At 29.0% G+C, this 15,742-nt stretch overlaps 3 protein-coding genes across 3 annotated transcripts; 2 read left to right on the forward strand and 1 right to left on the reverse strand.

The window, feature by feature from the left end:
- Window positions 1-94: 94 nt before the first annotated feature.
- Window positions 95-431, forward strand: LOC134836767 (uncharacterized). The gene has a single exon (XM_063851981.1). It carries the CDS (start codon window positions 135-137, stop codon window positions 429-431), a length of 297 nt encoding a protein of 98 aa, XP_063708051.1. The 5' UTR covers window positions 95-134.
- On the forward strand, window positions 338-2,994 carry LOC134836765 (putative GTP-binding protein 6). The gene is made up of 2 exons (XM_063851980.1): window positions 338-1,125; window positions 2,101-2,994. The coding sequence occupies exons 1-2, from the start codon at window positions 436-438 to the stop codon at window positions 2,992-2,994; spliced, it is 1,584 nt and encodes a 527-aa protein (XP_063708050.1). The 5' UTR covers window positions 338-435.
- LOC134836764 (conserved oligomeric Golgi complex subunit 3) lies at window positions 2,992-15,497 on the reverse strand. The gene is made up of 7 exons (XM_063851979.1): window positions 15,292-15,497; window positions 14,731-15,234; window positions 14,349-14,669; window positions 14,124-14,287; window positions 11,889-12,852; window positions 3,476-3,703; window positions 2,992-3,409 (listed from the first exon to the last, which is right to left on the reverse strand). The coding sequence occupies exons 1-7, from the start codon at window positions 15,436-15,438 to the stop codon at window positions 3,053-3,055; spliced, it is 2,685 nt and encodes an 894-aa protein (XP_063708049.1). The 5' UTR covers window positions 15,439-15,497; the 3' UTR covers window positions 2,992-3,052.
- Between the last annotated feature and the right edge of the window lie 245 nt (window positions 15,498-15,742).

Below are 15,742 nucleotides of genomic sequence, written 5' to 3' on the forward strand. Positions count from 1 at the left end.
AAAAATCGTTAAATCTAAAACATTTTTGATAATTGTAACAGCCTTAACCTCATCAGCTGTTTTTGTTTACGTCTCATTTTCAGTTTCACTGAACTGAAAATATCCAAAAATTATCGTGAATTACTGTTAAAAACATGTTAACCAACATTAACGAATTGAAGGAGGAGCAAAAAGACAAACATCCCGGATTCGGTTCGTATTTTGAGTGCATGTCACGCGCTTACCTCACCGGCTTGGCAACATTTTCTCTCGTATTTCCCGGTTTGCACTTTTCGCAGAAGATTTTCGCACGATATTTGCCTTACAATCCATCAAAGCTCGGAGTTTTGGTGTCAGCTGTGATTGCGTCTGCTGGAACGTACAAAGTTACTGCCGATCGAACGCTCGATTGCCAAATAGCTTGGGTTGATTCGGAGAAAAAACCAGAATAGAAAAATGATTTCGACCGTTTTTCGTCGTAGTTCGTTAAATTTAGTAAAATTAGGATTAAGAAATTGTCTCAGGACAACAAGTTTTAGTATAAATTTCGAGCGTCACAAACATTTTGGAGCAACGTCGCTCAATCGTGGTCAACATCGAGGCAGAAAAAAGCAAGAATTTCAAGAAATTGGCAAAAAATCCACAAATTCTGAGGAAAATGAAGACCAAGAAGAAACAGAAAACATCATCGAAACTTTGAATGACTTGGAATACGAAAGTCTCGCAAGTAACGCGCTTCACGTTTCCAATCGGCAAATCGAGCAACAAGTTTTGGTCGTACAGCCATACATTAAATGGGGTCCTCGCAAGAGCCAAACGAAGCCAGAACACAAATTAGCGGAGGCAGAAGCTCTCGTAAGGTCGATTCCGCAATGGAGTGTCGCCGAAAGTGTAAAAATTGGTCTGGAATCGATGGATAAAAGGGAAGTTTTTGGTCCAGGACAATTAAAGGAACTTAAGGCGATCGTTAGAAATTCAAGGAATTCGGATAAAAAAATTTCTGCTGTCTTTGTGAGTAAAGGGATGTTAACGAGACAACAAAAAACGAGTCTGGAAGGGAAGTTTGGAGTGCCAGTACTCGATAGGTACTCAGTTGTCATTCAAATTTTACGATTGCATGCCATTAGTGCCGAATCCAAATTGCAAGTGAGTAATTTTCTTTACGAAAAAATCATTTAAAAAGTTCAAAAATAAATTTTGACAAGAAAATTTAAGATGAAAAATGTCACATTTAAAAAAAACTTTTGATGAAATCTAAATTTTTAGAAATTTTTTTTTGTTCAAAAAGTTCGAAAATCGAAATTTCATCAAAAGTTATATAAAATTTGACATTTTTTCAATATCAAAAATTTTTTGGTTTTTCTTATTTTTCACAAAAACTTTTTTTTTGACAGTTGATAAAAGTGACAGATGTCAAAATTTTTGATGAAATTTAAAATTTTTCCATAAAATGTTTGAAAATTTGTAATTTCAACAAAAATTTTGACACCTGTCAAGTTTTTACTGTCAAAAATGTAAAATCTGATATTTTTTTTTTAAACGAAATTGAGAAAAATTTGACACCTGTCATAATTTTAAATGTCAAACTTATGTTTTGAGTTTAATTTTTTGAATATTATTAAAAAAATTTTAAAAATAAAAATTTGAAAAACGTAAAAAATTTCAATAAAAATTTTCTAAAAATAATAAATTCGAAGATAATTGGATAATTTATTTAAAATTTATCAAATTTATTGAAATGTTTGAAATTTGAGAGTTTTTAATTAATTTCAAAAATTTTTTACATCGAAAACCTGAAAAATCTCCACAAAATCCATTGAATCATGAAAAAAATTAAGCTTATGTCAAATAAATTGGAAAAATTCTTAATTTTATGTAATTTTTCTGCAAATGAGGAACAAAAATCACAAAATCAATTTTTTAAATAAAAAAAAACTAGAAACTTTGATCACTTTGCTTTTTGAGAAATTAAAATTCGACGTAGCCCGACAGAAAAAAAATTTGACAGGTGTCAAAAATTTCATTAAAATCGAATTTTAAGCAATTTAAAATTTTTTTTGTCACTTTTGCTCAAAAAATCAAAAAAAATTATTAAAAAAAACTTATTTTTTTTCTCAACAGGTAGCAATGGCTGAAATTCCCTACATTTGGTCCCAAATGCGCGACAGTCCCGACGCCTTCACCAAAGGTCAATTCATCTACACCGACGCCCAAAAGGAGATGCTCAAACAACGTGAACGCCGCATCAAAGACGAGCTCACACGAATTCGCAGCCAACGAAATCTCCTGCGTCGCAAACGTCTCAACAAAAATTTCCCCATTATCGCCGTTGTCGGTTACACAAATGCCGGCAAGACTTCCCTCATCAAAACCTTAACGAACGAATCATCAATGCAACCAAAGGACCAACTTTTCGCCACACTCGACGTAACCTCCCACGCAGGCCTTTTGCCATGCAAACTGAATGTCATCTTTATGGATACCGTCGGATTCATGTCTGACATTCCCACGGAGCTGATAGAATGTTTTGTGGCAACCTTGGAAGACGCCATACTTGCCGACGTGATTTTGCACGTGCAAGATATCGCCCACGAAAATTACGAACAGCAGAAAAAACACGTGGAAACGACGTTGCACCAACTTTTGCGCCAAATTTCGGACAATCCCGAAGGAATTAAGTTGCCGCCGATCATAAATGTGGGAAATAAAGTGGATTTATTCACGGGAGACTTGCAGCAATTCGAAGATATGGCAATTGTTTCGTCAAAAACGCAAGTCGGGATCAGCGATTTGTTAAAAACTCTCGAAAATGCCGTTTTAATGACGACCGAACGACGAAAAATGATCATTAAAGTGCGTTGTGGCGGCGAGGAATATGCCTGGTTGTACAAAAATACCGCAGTTACCGAAGCGACAGCAGATCCAAAGAGTGCCGAGCACATTTTGATGCACGTAGTTATCTCTGAACCCGCCTTGCAGCAGTTCAAACATAAATTCATTAACGGACCAAAGTAGTTTTCTTAATTTTTTCGCAATATATTAGCATAAAAATATTTTTAACAATTTTTTTTATTCACACCACGGACTCTTCCGGCGAGTTTTCAGCTTTATTTTCCTCGAAAACCTCGTCTCTTTCACTAATTTGACTCGAATTCGATCGATCGTGCGGTGTTTCGGCAACAATTGAAGACTGATCGAAGCTAACTGACTTTTTTTCCACGGAAATTTTACGTTGAGGCGGTTCCGTGCTCGAAGTACTGACTTTCCGATGTGCCATTTGTTGTTGACTGTCAGCCATGAGACTCGCATTCGAGAGCAAAACTGAAACTTGGTCGGCGGAGGGACATCCACAGATCGTTAAGTCGTCCTTGTTGTAGCAATTTGTGACGAGAAGTTGTTCTAATTTGACAAATGCGTTAATTATGTTATTCTAAAAAAATTTAAAAAAAATTTAAAAATTAAGGTTTTGAGTTCAAAAAATGGTCACGTGACTTACTCTAATCGGTCTAAATAAAATAAATTCTGTGTCTTTATTCGCAAGGTAAAGTTGCATGGAACGCTGGATGCCAACTAATTTCGATTTGATGTTTCGTTGTGACTCTTGGATGATTGAGCTGATTTGTTGAGGGGCTGCCCACGTGGTTTGACGAAGAACGTAATTCGCTTTTGTCGGTTGTTGTTGGTTGGGAGTTGTCGGGGTGTTTGATTTTAAAAGCTGCTGAGCCTGAAAAAAATTAAGAATATTTTAAGAATTTTTTTTTCTTCAGAAATACCTTAAATATTTATTTTAAATTTTTTTTCTATTTTTATTTTCAAAATTAAAATTGTTAAAAATAAATTGTTATTGTTAAAAATTAAAAAAAATGGCTTTGACACAGTTTTTGACACAGTTTTTTGCCTTGATTTAGTTTTCAAATCAAAACTATGTCAAAGGAAATTTTTTTTTTCAGTTTCAATTTTTTAGCAGTTTTGAGTTATAAAATGATTAAAAATGATAAATTAGAGCTCTCTGACAAATTTTTATCCATTTGGAGCAAGATTTGACAAAAATGGCTTTGACACAGTTTTTGACATAGTTTTTGACACAGTTTTTTGTCTTGATTTAGTTTTCAAATCAAAACTATGTCAAAGAAAAAATTTTTTTTCAGTTTCAATTTTTTAGCAGTTTTGAGTTAAAAAATGATAAATTAGAGCTCTCTGACAAATTTTTATCCATTTGGAGCAAGATTTGACAAAAATTGCTTTGACACAGTTTTTGACACAGTTTTTTTGCTCTTTATTTAGTTTTCAAATCAAAACTATGTCAAAGAAAAAATTTTTTTTTCAGTTTCAATTTTTTAGCAGTTTTGAGTTAAAAAATGATTAAAAATGATAAATTAGAGCTCTCTGACAAATTTTTATGCATTTGGAGCAAGATTTGACAAAAATTGCTTTGACACAGTTTTTGACACAGTTTTTTTGCCTTGATTTAGTTTTCAAATCAAAACTATGTCAAAGAAAAAATTTTTTTTCAGTTTCAATTTTTTGGCAGTTTTGAGTTAAAAAATGATTTAAAATGATAAATTAGAGCTCTCTGACAAATTTTTATCCATTTGGAGCAAGATTTGACAAAAATGGCTTTGACACAGTTTTTGACACAGTTTTTTGCCTTGATTTAGTTTTCAAATCAAAACTATGTCAAAGAAAAAAATTTTTTTCAGTTTCAATTTTTTAGCAGTTTGAGTTATAAAATGATTTAAAATGATAAATTAGAGCTCTCTGACAAATTTTTATCCATTTGGAGCAAGATTTGACAAAAATGGCTTTGACACAGTTTTTGACACAGTTTTTTGCCTTGATTTAGTTTTTCAAATCAAAACTATGTCAAAGAAAAATTTTTTTTTCAGTTTCAATTTTTTAGCAGTTTTGAGTTAAAAAATGATTAAAAATGATAAATTAGAGCTCTCTGACAAATTTTTATCCATTTGGAGCAAGATTTGACAAAAATGGCTTTGACACAGTTTTTGACACAGTTTTTTGCCTTGATTTAGTTTTCAAATCAAAACTATGTCAAAGAAAAAATTTTTTTTCAGTTTCAATTTTTTGGCAGTTTTGAGTTAAAAAATGATTTAAAATGATAAATTAGAGCTCTCTGACAAATTTTTATCCATTTGGAGCAAGATTTGACAAAAATGGCTTTGACACAGTTTTTGACACAGTTTTTTGCCTTGATTTAGTTTTCAAATCAAAACTATGTCAAAGAAAAAATTTTTTTTCAGTTTCAATTTTTTGGCAGTTTTGAGTTAAAAAATGATTTAAAATGATAAATTAGAGCTCTCTGACAAATTTTTATCCATTTGGAGCAAGATTTGACAAAAATGGCTTTGACACAGTTTTTGACACAGTTTTTTGCCTTGATTTAGTTTTCAAATCAAAACTATGTCAAAGAAAAATTTTTTTTTCAGTTTCAATTTTTTAGCAGTTTTGAGTTACAAAACGATTAAAAATGATAAATTAGAGCTCTCTGACAAATTTTTATCCATTTGGAGCAAGATTTGACAAAAATGGCTTTGACACAGTTTTTGACACAGTTTTTTGCCTTGATTTAGTTTTCAAATCAAAACTATGTCAAAGAAAAATTTTTTTTTCAGTTTCAATTTTTTAGCAGTTTTGAGTTATAAAATGATTAAAAATGATAAATTAGAGCTCTCTGACAAATTTTTATCCATTTGGAGCAAGATTTGACAAAAATGGCTTTGACACAGTTTTTGACACAGTTTTTTGCCTTGATTTAGTTTTCAAATCAAAACTATGTCAAAGAAAAAATTTTTTTTCAGTTTCAATTTTTTAGCAGTTTTGAGTTAAAAAATGATTAAAAATGATAAATTAGAGCTCTCTGACAAATTTTTATCCATTTGGAGCAAGATTTGACAAAAATGGCTTTGACACAGTTTTTGACACAGTTTTTTGCCTTGATTTAGTTTTCAAATCAAAACTATGTCAAAGAAAAAATTTTTTTTCAGTTTCAATTTTTTAGCAGTTTTGAGTTAAAAAATGATTAAAAATGATAAATTAGAGCTCTCTGACAAATTTTTATCCATTTGGAGCAAGATTTGACAAAAATGGCTTTGACACAGTTTTTGACACAGTTTTTTGCCTTGATTTAGTTTTCAAATCAAAACTATGTCAAAGAAAAATTTTTTTTTCAGTTTCAATTTTTTAGCAGTTTTGAGTTATAAAATGATTAAAAATGATAAATTAGAGCTCTCTGACAAATTTTTATCCATTTGGAGCAAGATTTGACAAAAATGGCTTTGACACAGTTTTTGACACAGTTTTTTGCCTTGATTTAGTTTTCAAATCAAAACTATGTCAAAGAAAAATTTTTTTTTCAGTTTCAATTTTTTAGCAGTTTTGAGTTATAAAATGATTAAAAATGATAAATTAGAGCTCTCTGACAAATTTTTATCCATTTGGAGCAAGATTTGACAAAAATGGCTTTGACACAGTTTTTGACACAGTTTTTTGCCTTGATTTAGTTTTCAAATCAAAACTATGTCAAAGAAAAAATTTTTTTTCAGTTTCAATTTTTTGGCAGTTTTGAGTTAAAAAATGATTTAAAATGATAAATTAGAGCTCTCTGACAAATTTTTATCCATTTGGAGCAAGATTTGACAAAAATGGCTTTGACACAGTTTTTGACACAGTTTTTTGCCTTGATTTAGTTTTCAAATCAAAACTATGTCAAAGAAAAAATTTTTTTTCAGTTTCAATTTTTTGGCAGTTTTGAGTTAAAAAATGATTTAAAATGATAAATTAGAGCTCTCTGACAAATTTTTATCCATTTGGAGCAAGATTTGACAAAAAATGGCTTTGACACAGTTTTTGACACAGTTTTTTGCCTTGATTTAGTTTTCAAATCAAAACTATGTCAAAGAAAAATTTTTTTTTCAGTTTCAATTTTTTAGCAGTTTTGAGTTATAAAATGATTAAAAATGATAAATTAGAGCTCTCTGACAAATTTTTATCCATTTGGAGCAAGATTTGACAAAAATGGCTTTGACACAGTTTTTGACACAGTTTTTTGCCTTGATTTAGTTTTCAAATCAAAACTATGTCAAAGAAAAATTTTTTTTTCAGTTTCAATTTTTTAGCAGTTTTGAGTTATAAAATGATAAATTAGAGCTCTCTGACAAATTTTTATCCATTTGGAGCAAGATTTGACAAAAATGGCTTTGACACAGTTTTTGACATAGTTTTTGACACAGTTTTTTGCCTTGATTTAGTTTTCAAATCAAAACTATGTCAAAGAAAAATTTTTTTTTCAGTTTCAATTTTTTAGCAGTTTTGAGTTAAAAAATGATTAAAAATGATAAATTAGAGCTCTCTGACAAATTTTTATCCATTTGGAGCAAGATTTGACAAAAATGGCTTTGACACAGTTTTTGACACAGTTTTTTGCCTTGATTTAGTTTTCAAATCAAAACTATGTCAAAGAAAAATTTTTTTTTCAGTTTCAATTTTTTAGCAGTTTTGAGTTATAAAATGATTTAAAATGATAAATTAGAGCTCTCTGACAAATTTTTATCCATTTGGAGCAAGATTTGACAAAAATGGCTTTGACACAGTTTTTTGCCTTGATTTAGTTTTCAAATCAAAACTATGTCAAAGAAAAATTTTTTTTTCAGTTTCAATTTTTTAGCAGTTTTGAGTTATAAAATGATTTAAAATGATAAATTAGAGCTCTCTGACAAATTTTTATCCATTTGGAGCAAGATTTGACAAAAATGGCTTTGACACAGTTTTTGACATAGTTTTTGACACAGTTTTTTGCCTTGATTTAGTTTTCAAATCAAAACTATGTCAAAGAAAAAATTTTTTTTCAGTTTCAATTTTTTAGCAGTTTTGAGTTAAAAAATGATTTAAAATGATAAATTAGAGCTCTCTGACAAATTTTTATCCATTTGGAGCAAGATTTGACAAAAATGGCTTTGACACAGTTTTTGACACAGTTTTTTGCCTTGATTTAGTTTTCAAATCAAAACTATGTCAAAGAAAAAATTTTTTTTCAGTTTCAATTTTTTGGCAGTTTTGAGTTAAAAAATGATTTAAAATGATAAATTAGAGCTCTCTGACAAATTTTTATCCATTTGGAGCAAGATTTGACAAAAATGGCTTTGACACAGTTTTTGACACAGTTTTTTGCCTTGATTTAGTTTTCAAATCAAAACTATGTCAAAGAAAAAATTTTTTTTCAGTTTCAATTTTTTGGTAGTTTTGAGTTAAAAAATGATTTAAAATGATAAATTAGAGCTCTCTGACAAATTTTTATCCATTTGGAGCAAGATTTGACAAAAATGGCTTTGACACAGTTTTTGACACAGTTTTTTGCCTTGATTTAGTTTTCAAATCAAAACTATGTCAAAGAAAAAATTTTTTTTCAGTTTCAATTTTTTGGCAGTTTTGAGTTAAAAAATGATTTAAAATGATAAATTAGAGCTCTCTGACAAATTTTTATCCATTTGGAGCAAGATTTGACAAAAATGGCTTTGACACAGTTTTTGACACAGTTTTTTGCCTTGATTTAGTTTTCAAATCAAAACTATGTCAAAGAAAAAAAATTTTTTCAGTTTCAATTTTTTGGCAGTTTTGAGTTATAAAATGATTAAAAATGATAAATTAGAGCTCTCTGACAAATTTTTATCCATTTGGAGCAAGATTTGACAAAAATGGCTTTGACACAGTTTTTGACATAGTTTTTTGCCTTGATTTAGTTTTCAAATCAAAACTATGTCAAAGAAAAATTTTTTTTTCAGTTTAAATTTTTTGGCAGTTTTGAGTTATAAAATGATTAAAAATGATAAATTAGAGCTCTCTGACAAATTTTTATCCATTGGGAGCAAGATTTGACAAAAATGGCTTTGACACAGTTTTTGACATAGTTTTTGACACAGTTTTTTGCCTTGATTTAGTTTTCAAATCAAAACTATGTCAAATGAAAATTTTTTTTTCAGTTTCAATTTTTTAGCAGTTTTGAGTTATAAAATGATTAAAAATGATAAATTAGAGCTCTCTGACAAATTTTTATCCATTTGGAGCAAGATTTGACAAAAATGGCTTTGACACAGTTTTTGACACAGTTTTTTGCCTTGATTTAGTTTTCAAATCAAAACTATGTCAAATGAAAATTTTTTTTTCGGTTTCAATTTTTTAGCAGTTTTGAGTTAATAAATGATTAAAAATGATAAATTAGAGCTCTCTGACAAATTTTTATCCATTTGGAGCAAGATTTGACAAAAATGGCTTTGACACAGTTTTTGACATAGTTTTTGACACAGTTTTTTGCCTTGATTTAGTTTTCAAATCAAAACTATGTCAAAGGAAAATTTTTTTTTCAGTTTCAATTTTTTAGCAGTTTTGAGTTAAAAAATGATAAATTAGAGCTCTCTGACAAATTTTTATCCATTTGGAGCAAGATTTGACAAAAATGGCTTTGACACAGTTTTTGACACAGTTTTTTGCCTTGATTTAGTTTTCAAATCAAAACTATGTCAAAGAAAAATTTTTTTTTCAGTTTCAATTTTTTAGCAGTTTTGAGTTATAAAATGATTTAAAATGATAAATTAGAGCTCTCTGACAAATTTTTATCCATTTGGAGCAAGATTTGACAAAAATGGCTTTGACACAGTTTTTGACAGTTTTTTGCCTTGATTTAGTTTTCAAATCAAAACTATGTCAAAGGAAAATTTTTTTTTCAGTTTCAATTTTTTAGCAGTTTTGAGTTATAAAATGATTAAAAATGATAAATTAGAGCTCTCTGACAAATTTTTATCCATTTGGAGCAAGATTTGACAAAAATGGCTTTGACACAGTTTTTGACATAGTTTTTGACACAGTTTTTTGCCTTGATTTAGTTTTCAAATCAAAACTATGTCAAAGGAAAATTTTTTTTTCAGTTTCAATTTTTTAGCAGTTTTGAGTTAAAAAATGATAAATTAGAGCTCTCTGACAAATTTTTATCCATTTGGAGCAAGATTTGACAAAAATGGCTTTGACACAGTTTTTGACACAGTTTTTTGCCTTGATTTAGTTTTCAAATCAAAACTATGTCAAAGAAAAATTTTTTTTTCAGTTTCAATTTTTTAGCAGTTTTGAGTTATAAAATGATTTAAAATGATAAATTAGAGCTCTCTGACAAATTTTTATCCATTTGGAGCAAGATTTGACAAAAATGGCTTTGACACAGTTTTTGACATAGTTTTTGACACAGTTTTTTGCCTTGATTTAGTTTTCAAATCAAAACTATGTCAAAGAAAAAATTTTTTTTCAGTTTCAATTTTTTGGCAGTTTTGAGTTAAAAAATGATTTAAAATGATAAATTAGAGCTCTCTGACAAATTTTTATCCATTTGGAGCAAGATTTGACAAAAATGGCTTTGACACAGTTTTTGACACAGTTTTTTGCCTTGATTTAGTTTTCAAATCAAAACTATGTCAAAGAAAAAATTTTTTTTCAGTTTCAATTTTTTGGCAGTTTTGAGTTAAAAAATGATTTAAAATGATAAATTAGAGCTCTCTGACAAATTTTTATCCATTTGGAGCAAGATTTGACAAAAATGGCTTTGACACACAGTTTTTTGCCTTGATTTAGTTTTCAAATCAAAACTATGTCAAAGAAAAAATTTTTTTTCAGTTTCAATTTTTTGGTAGTTTTGAGTTAAAAAATGATTTAAAATGATAAATTAGAGCTCTCTGACAAATTTTTATCCATTTGGAGCAAGATTTGACAAAAATGGCTTTGACACAGTTTTTGACACAGTTTTTTGCCTTGATTTAGTTTTCAAATCAAAACTATGTCAAAGAAAAAATTTTTTTTCAGTTTCAATTTTTTGGCAGTTTTGAGTTATAAAATGATTAAAAATGATAAATTAGAGCTCTCTGACAAATTTTTATCCATTTGGAGCAAGATTTGACAAAAATGGCTTTGACACAGTTTTTGACATAGTTTTTGACACAGTTTTTTGCCTTGATTTAGTTTTCAAATCAAAACTATGTCAAAGGAAAATTTTTTTTTCAGTTTCAATTTTTTAGCAGTTTTGAGTTAAAAAATGATTAAAATGATAAATTAGAGCTCTCTGACAAATTTTTATCCATTTGGAGCAAGATTTGACAAAAATGGGTTTGACACAGTTTTTGACATAGTTTTTGACACAGTTTTTTGCCTTGATTTAGTTTTCAAATCAAAACTATGTCAAATGAAAATTTTTTTTTCGGTTTCAATTTTTTAGCAGTTTTGAGTTAATAAATGATTAAAAATGATAAATTAGAGCTCTCTGACAATTTTTTATCCATTTGGAGCAAGATTTGACAAAAATGGCTTTGACACAGTTTTTGACACAGTTTTTTGCCTTGATTTAGTTTTCAAATCAAATCCATGTCAAATAAATTTTTTTTCAATTTCATTTTTTTATGCCCAAAGACCCTTAGGGTACTCAAATAACTAAGAATTACTTACAAAAATTTTGGGGCACACCGGAACACACACACACACGACAAGTCGAGTTTAATACCGCATTTTTTCTTCGAAATGCGGTAAAAATATACTTATTCATAAAACAAAAAAAAAATAACAAAAAAATTTTTTTTTAAATTTACTTCTATTAAATTTTGTTTTTTAATTTATTAATTATTTTTTTTTATTTGGAGCCTTTAAAAAATTAATTTTAAATTGAATTTTGTGAGAAATATTTTTGAACAGAAAATTAACGATTTTTGTGAAAATTTTTTAAATATTTAAAAAAAAAATATTCAAAAATAATATTTTTTTATTTTCTATCAAAATTTTTTATTTTTTTTAAATTTTTTTAAAGAAATAAAAAATAAAAAAAGTAAAGGGACCTGAAATTTAAAAAAATGTTAAAAATAACTTACATTCTCCGTAAAATTAATTATAGGACCCACGAGCATTTTTGTGACATTTTTAATGAACACCTCACAAACATGTTTCAACTGCCGATCGACATCTTTCCTCGAATCCACCATCTGTTCCTTCACTTGCGGCGTTCCTTCCAACAAAAACTCCAACAACGAATTACTTGAACCCATCGAGAACAACCTTCCACGCTTCTGAATCAGTTCAAATGCCGCCGTTTTAACTTTACTAAAATCCAAACTCGTCTCCTTGACGGTAAAATCGACGCGAAACGGCGCAATTTGTTCTCTCAAAATCAGCAAATGCTTAATTTCGAACAGCTCCCCGTCAATTGGCGTCTTTTTCGTGGCAATTTGTTGCGCTGCCGCCGAAACACTGTGAATGCAATGCGATAAGGCTTCCTGTGACAATCCTTGGAACACGGGACGATCAATGCACCGATAAAGTCGCGACAGGCAAACGAGAGTTCGTCGCACCGGCGGATACCACATTCCGTGAAGGTCGGCAGGCGAGTTGCCAGTTCGTGATTTATATTGTTGCTCGGCGGCAGCGACACTCGCACTATCGGCAATGTCATGCGAAACGATGGATGCTTGCGATACGAGCGAACTTCGGGAATCGGATCGTCGGAGTTGGTTTTCTTGCAGCGACAGCGCAATGCTTTCCATCATCTCGAGTTTTTCCGGATATGCCAAATCGCCGGGCGATGGATTGTAGTTTAGGATGTCGGATTGCAGGTAGAGATGGGCACGGAAGACTAGACGTTCTTGCACATCTTGCAGCAGTTGATTGACGATTTTGCCGAAAGCCTCGAGAGATTCGGGGTCATTTTGGACGTGCTCTTCGATCATTTCGATGCGGAGAATGCTGCAAATTTCCGCCAAGGTTTCGAGGTGATTTATGTGGATGATGCAAGGACGCAATGTGTCATACAGGATCGTGCATATTCCTTCCAAATATGTCCTGCAATTACAATTTTTTAAAAATTATTTTTTTTTAAGTTCAATTTTTTAATATTTTAAAAAATTTAATTATATTTATATATTTTTTTTTGTAACTTTTTATGTTTAAAAATTTTCGATGTACTCTGAATTTGTTTTATTTTTAATTTAATTTTTTTTATATTTTAATTCTGATTCTTTAGAAGTTTTTTTTTATTATTTTTTTTTTCAATTTTATTAAATAAATTTGACATAATCTTATTTTTAAAGATTTTTTTTTAATTTTTAAAATTTAATTTTTTTCAAATTTTAAAATTTAATTTTTTCTCTAAAAATTTTACAAAAATTGAATATAAAATCTTTTTAAATTATAAAATTAACTAAATATTTTTTAAAAATTAAAAATTTTTTTATAAAAAATTTTATTTTTTTTTAATTTTAAAAATTTTTAATTTTTTGAAAATTTAAAAAAAAAATTGAATTTTAAAAAAATAATCGAAATTCAACATTTTTCAAACATTTATTCTAAGTTTCTTAAATTTTTTGAAACTTCTATTTGAAAATAATTTAAATTGATTTTTTAAAATCCCAGAAAAATTTAATTTAAAATCCCTTTTCAACTATAAAGTTATTTCATGTTTTTTTTAATAATTTTTATTATTTTTTATTATTTTTATTATTATTTTGCCCCCCCCATTATGAAAAAAAGTTTTGGGACAAAAACATCGGAAAAAATTTGGAACGGCCTAAATAATTTTTTTAAATAATTTAAAGAGTTAAAAATTTTGGAAAATTAATTAAATTTTCTCTTTAAAAAATTAAATTTTTCTCATGAGTTTATGATTTTTTTTTAATTTTACCTTTTTTTAGATTTCTCGATTTTTTTAAAAATTATATCTATTTAATATTTTTTCATTTAATTTTTTGTTCTTTCAAAAATTATTTAAATTTAATTTATTTTTTTCTTTTACTCTTAAAATTTTTTGAAAATTAATTTATTTTCTTTTTAAAAATTTTTGTTAAATTATAAAATTAACTTAATATTTCTTCAATTTTTTATTTTTTCAACTTTTTAAATTTTTTCAAAATTAATTTAATTTTCTCTTTGAAAATTTCAGAAAAAAAAAAATTAAAAATAAATGCAAAAATTTTTAAAAAGTTTTTAAGTATTATTGATATGATTTTTTAAGATACTTTTTTAACTTCTTATTTAAATAATTAATTTAATTTTTAAAAACTCTTAAAAATTTAAATACTTTATCTGTAAAAATTTCAGAAAAATTTAATACTTACACCAGTTGCTCACTTGGAATCGTGAAAAATTGATAGAATAACCGCTGTTCGTCATTACAGACATGAACTAAAAATGCACATGAAGACCTAACTAAAGCACAATGATCACCTTTATGTTTTACAGTTAAATTTTTTATAGCACTATCGACTCCAGGACTCATAATCTAAAAGAAAACAATTAAAGTTCAGTCAAAAGTCATTTGAGAAACCGCAAAAAAAAATTACCTGCGCCCTTTGAGACAAATAAAACTGATGAATTTCGGACAAAAGCACTTGATAGTCGATGCAACTGTTGATCCGCTCCTCAATCAAGGCCGTTATTCTTTTCACCTTGATTCCAGATGCTTGAAATTTCCCGTAATACAACGCAAAAACGATATCCGGCGAATTATCGTCAATAGCTAGTTCGGATCTGAGTTTCGGGGAGAGAACTTGCTCTGTTGCTGTGGTTAAGGCTTGAAAAACGTAAGTTTTCATCATTTGAATTGCCTTGGACAGGCATTGTTTGAATTTTAGATTATATGTGAGGCTTTCTTTGAATTTAGGCTAAAATTTAAAAAAAAATAAATTATTTTTTTTAGATTAAATTTGATCAAAAATCGCTTACATGAACTCTAATGTACTCCAACGACTCGTCAACACTGTTCAAAATATCAACAAACGTATCTCCAGCAACGGAAAATGTCGGATTCTGTAGGCGTTGATGAATATTCTCAACTCTCGTGTAGTAATTCAATCGTTTCTTTATCTCGTTCGCCAATCCGTTCAGCTTGTGTTGATCTTCGAGCAACTTTTCGCTAGCGGTATGAAGGGCGGACGTTTTATTTGACACAAAATTATACTCTGACGTCAGTTTTGCCAGCGTATCGAGACAAATGTCCGTTTCAGCGAGCAAATTATCACATTCTTTGGTGCGTTCCTTCAATTGTGAATAATAATCCAGGTAAAGTTGATCCTCCAAGTTCTCCATTTCCATTTCGGCGAGATTATAGAGCTCCAGGAACTCTTGCAAGGAGTCTATGCTGCGGTGGTTTTCCACAATCTGCGAATAGGCGTCAACTTCGGGGGAGAATTTGGACGATTCAGGAACTCTTGGAGTGTCGTCAGAGTCCTAAAATAAAAATTTAGAGTTAAAAAGTGGTAAAATTTGAGGAAAAATTAATTTTACATTTTCATTTACTCCAACTTGATTAATTGCATAGAGTAAATCTGTCTGTTCTGACGTCAAAGGAGCTAATTTGGTCTCCCATTGCAAGAGTTTCCCCTGGATTTTCCTTAGATTTAGGTTTTCTACATTTACTTTTTCAACATCCATCTTATTTTATCACTAAATTACACATAATTTTCTTTTTACAGAAAAATGTAAATAATACACGTAGCCAACAGGAGGCAAATTTTTGTAATAGTGACACATGATATAATGGGAATGTTCATAAATGATGACTCCGTTAGTGATTCAAAAAAATTGAGGGTGAGAATAATTTTTTTCTTTAAAATTTCTTTTTTTTTAGTAAAATTCTGCAGCATTTGAAACCGAATTTATTAGAAATAAAAATTTTAAAAGAAATTTTTGTGTTCATCAAGGGCGGATCCAGAGTAAATCTATATAATATCACCTA

Source organism: Culicoides brevitarsis, chromosome 1 (genome assembly GCF_036172545.1).
Source record: "Culicoides brevitarsis isolate CSIRO-B50_1 chromosome 1, AGI_CSIRO_Cbre_v1, whole genome shotgun sequence".
NCBI classification, from domain to species: domain Eukaryota; kingdom Metazoa; phylum Arthropoda; class Insecta; order Diptera; family Ceratopogonidae; genus Culicoides; species Culicoides brevitarsis.

Coding starts and splice junctions, on each gene's coding strand:
- LOC134836767 (XM_063851981.1), top strand. CDS start 135: ATGTTAACCAACATTAACGAATTGAAGGAGGAGCAAAAAGACAAACAT.
- LOC134836765 (XM_063851980.1), top strand. CDS start 436: ATGATTTCGACCGTTTTTCGTCGTAGTTCGTTAAATTTAGTAAAATTA. Junction 1,126..2,100: donor GTGCCGAATCCAAATTGCAA/GTGAGTAATTTT, acceptor TTTTCTCAACAG/GTAGCAATGGCTGAAATTCC.
- LOC134836764 (XM_063851979.1), bottom strand. CDS start 15,438: ATGGATGTTGAAAAAGTAAATGTAGAAAACCTAAATCTAAGGAAAATC. Junction 14,288..14,348: donor ATTTGTCTCAAAGGGCGCAG/GTAATTTTTTTT, acceptor GTTTTCTTTTAG/ATTATGAGTCCTGGAGTCGA. Junction 3,704..11,888: donor TAATTAATTTTACGGAGAAT/GTAAGTTATTTT, acceptor AATTTTTTTCAG/GCTCAGCAGCTTTTAAAATC.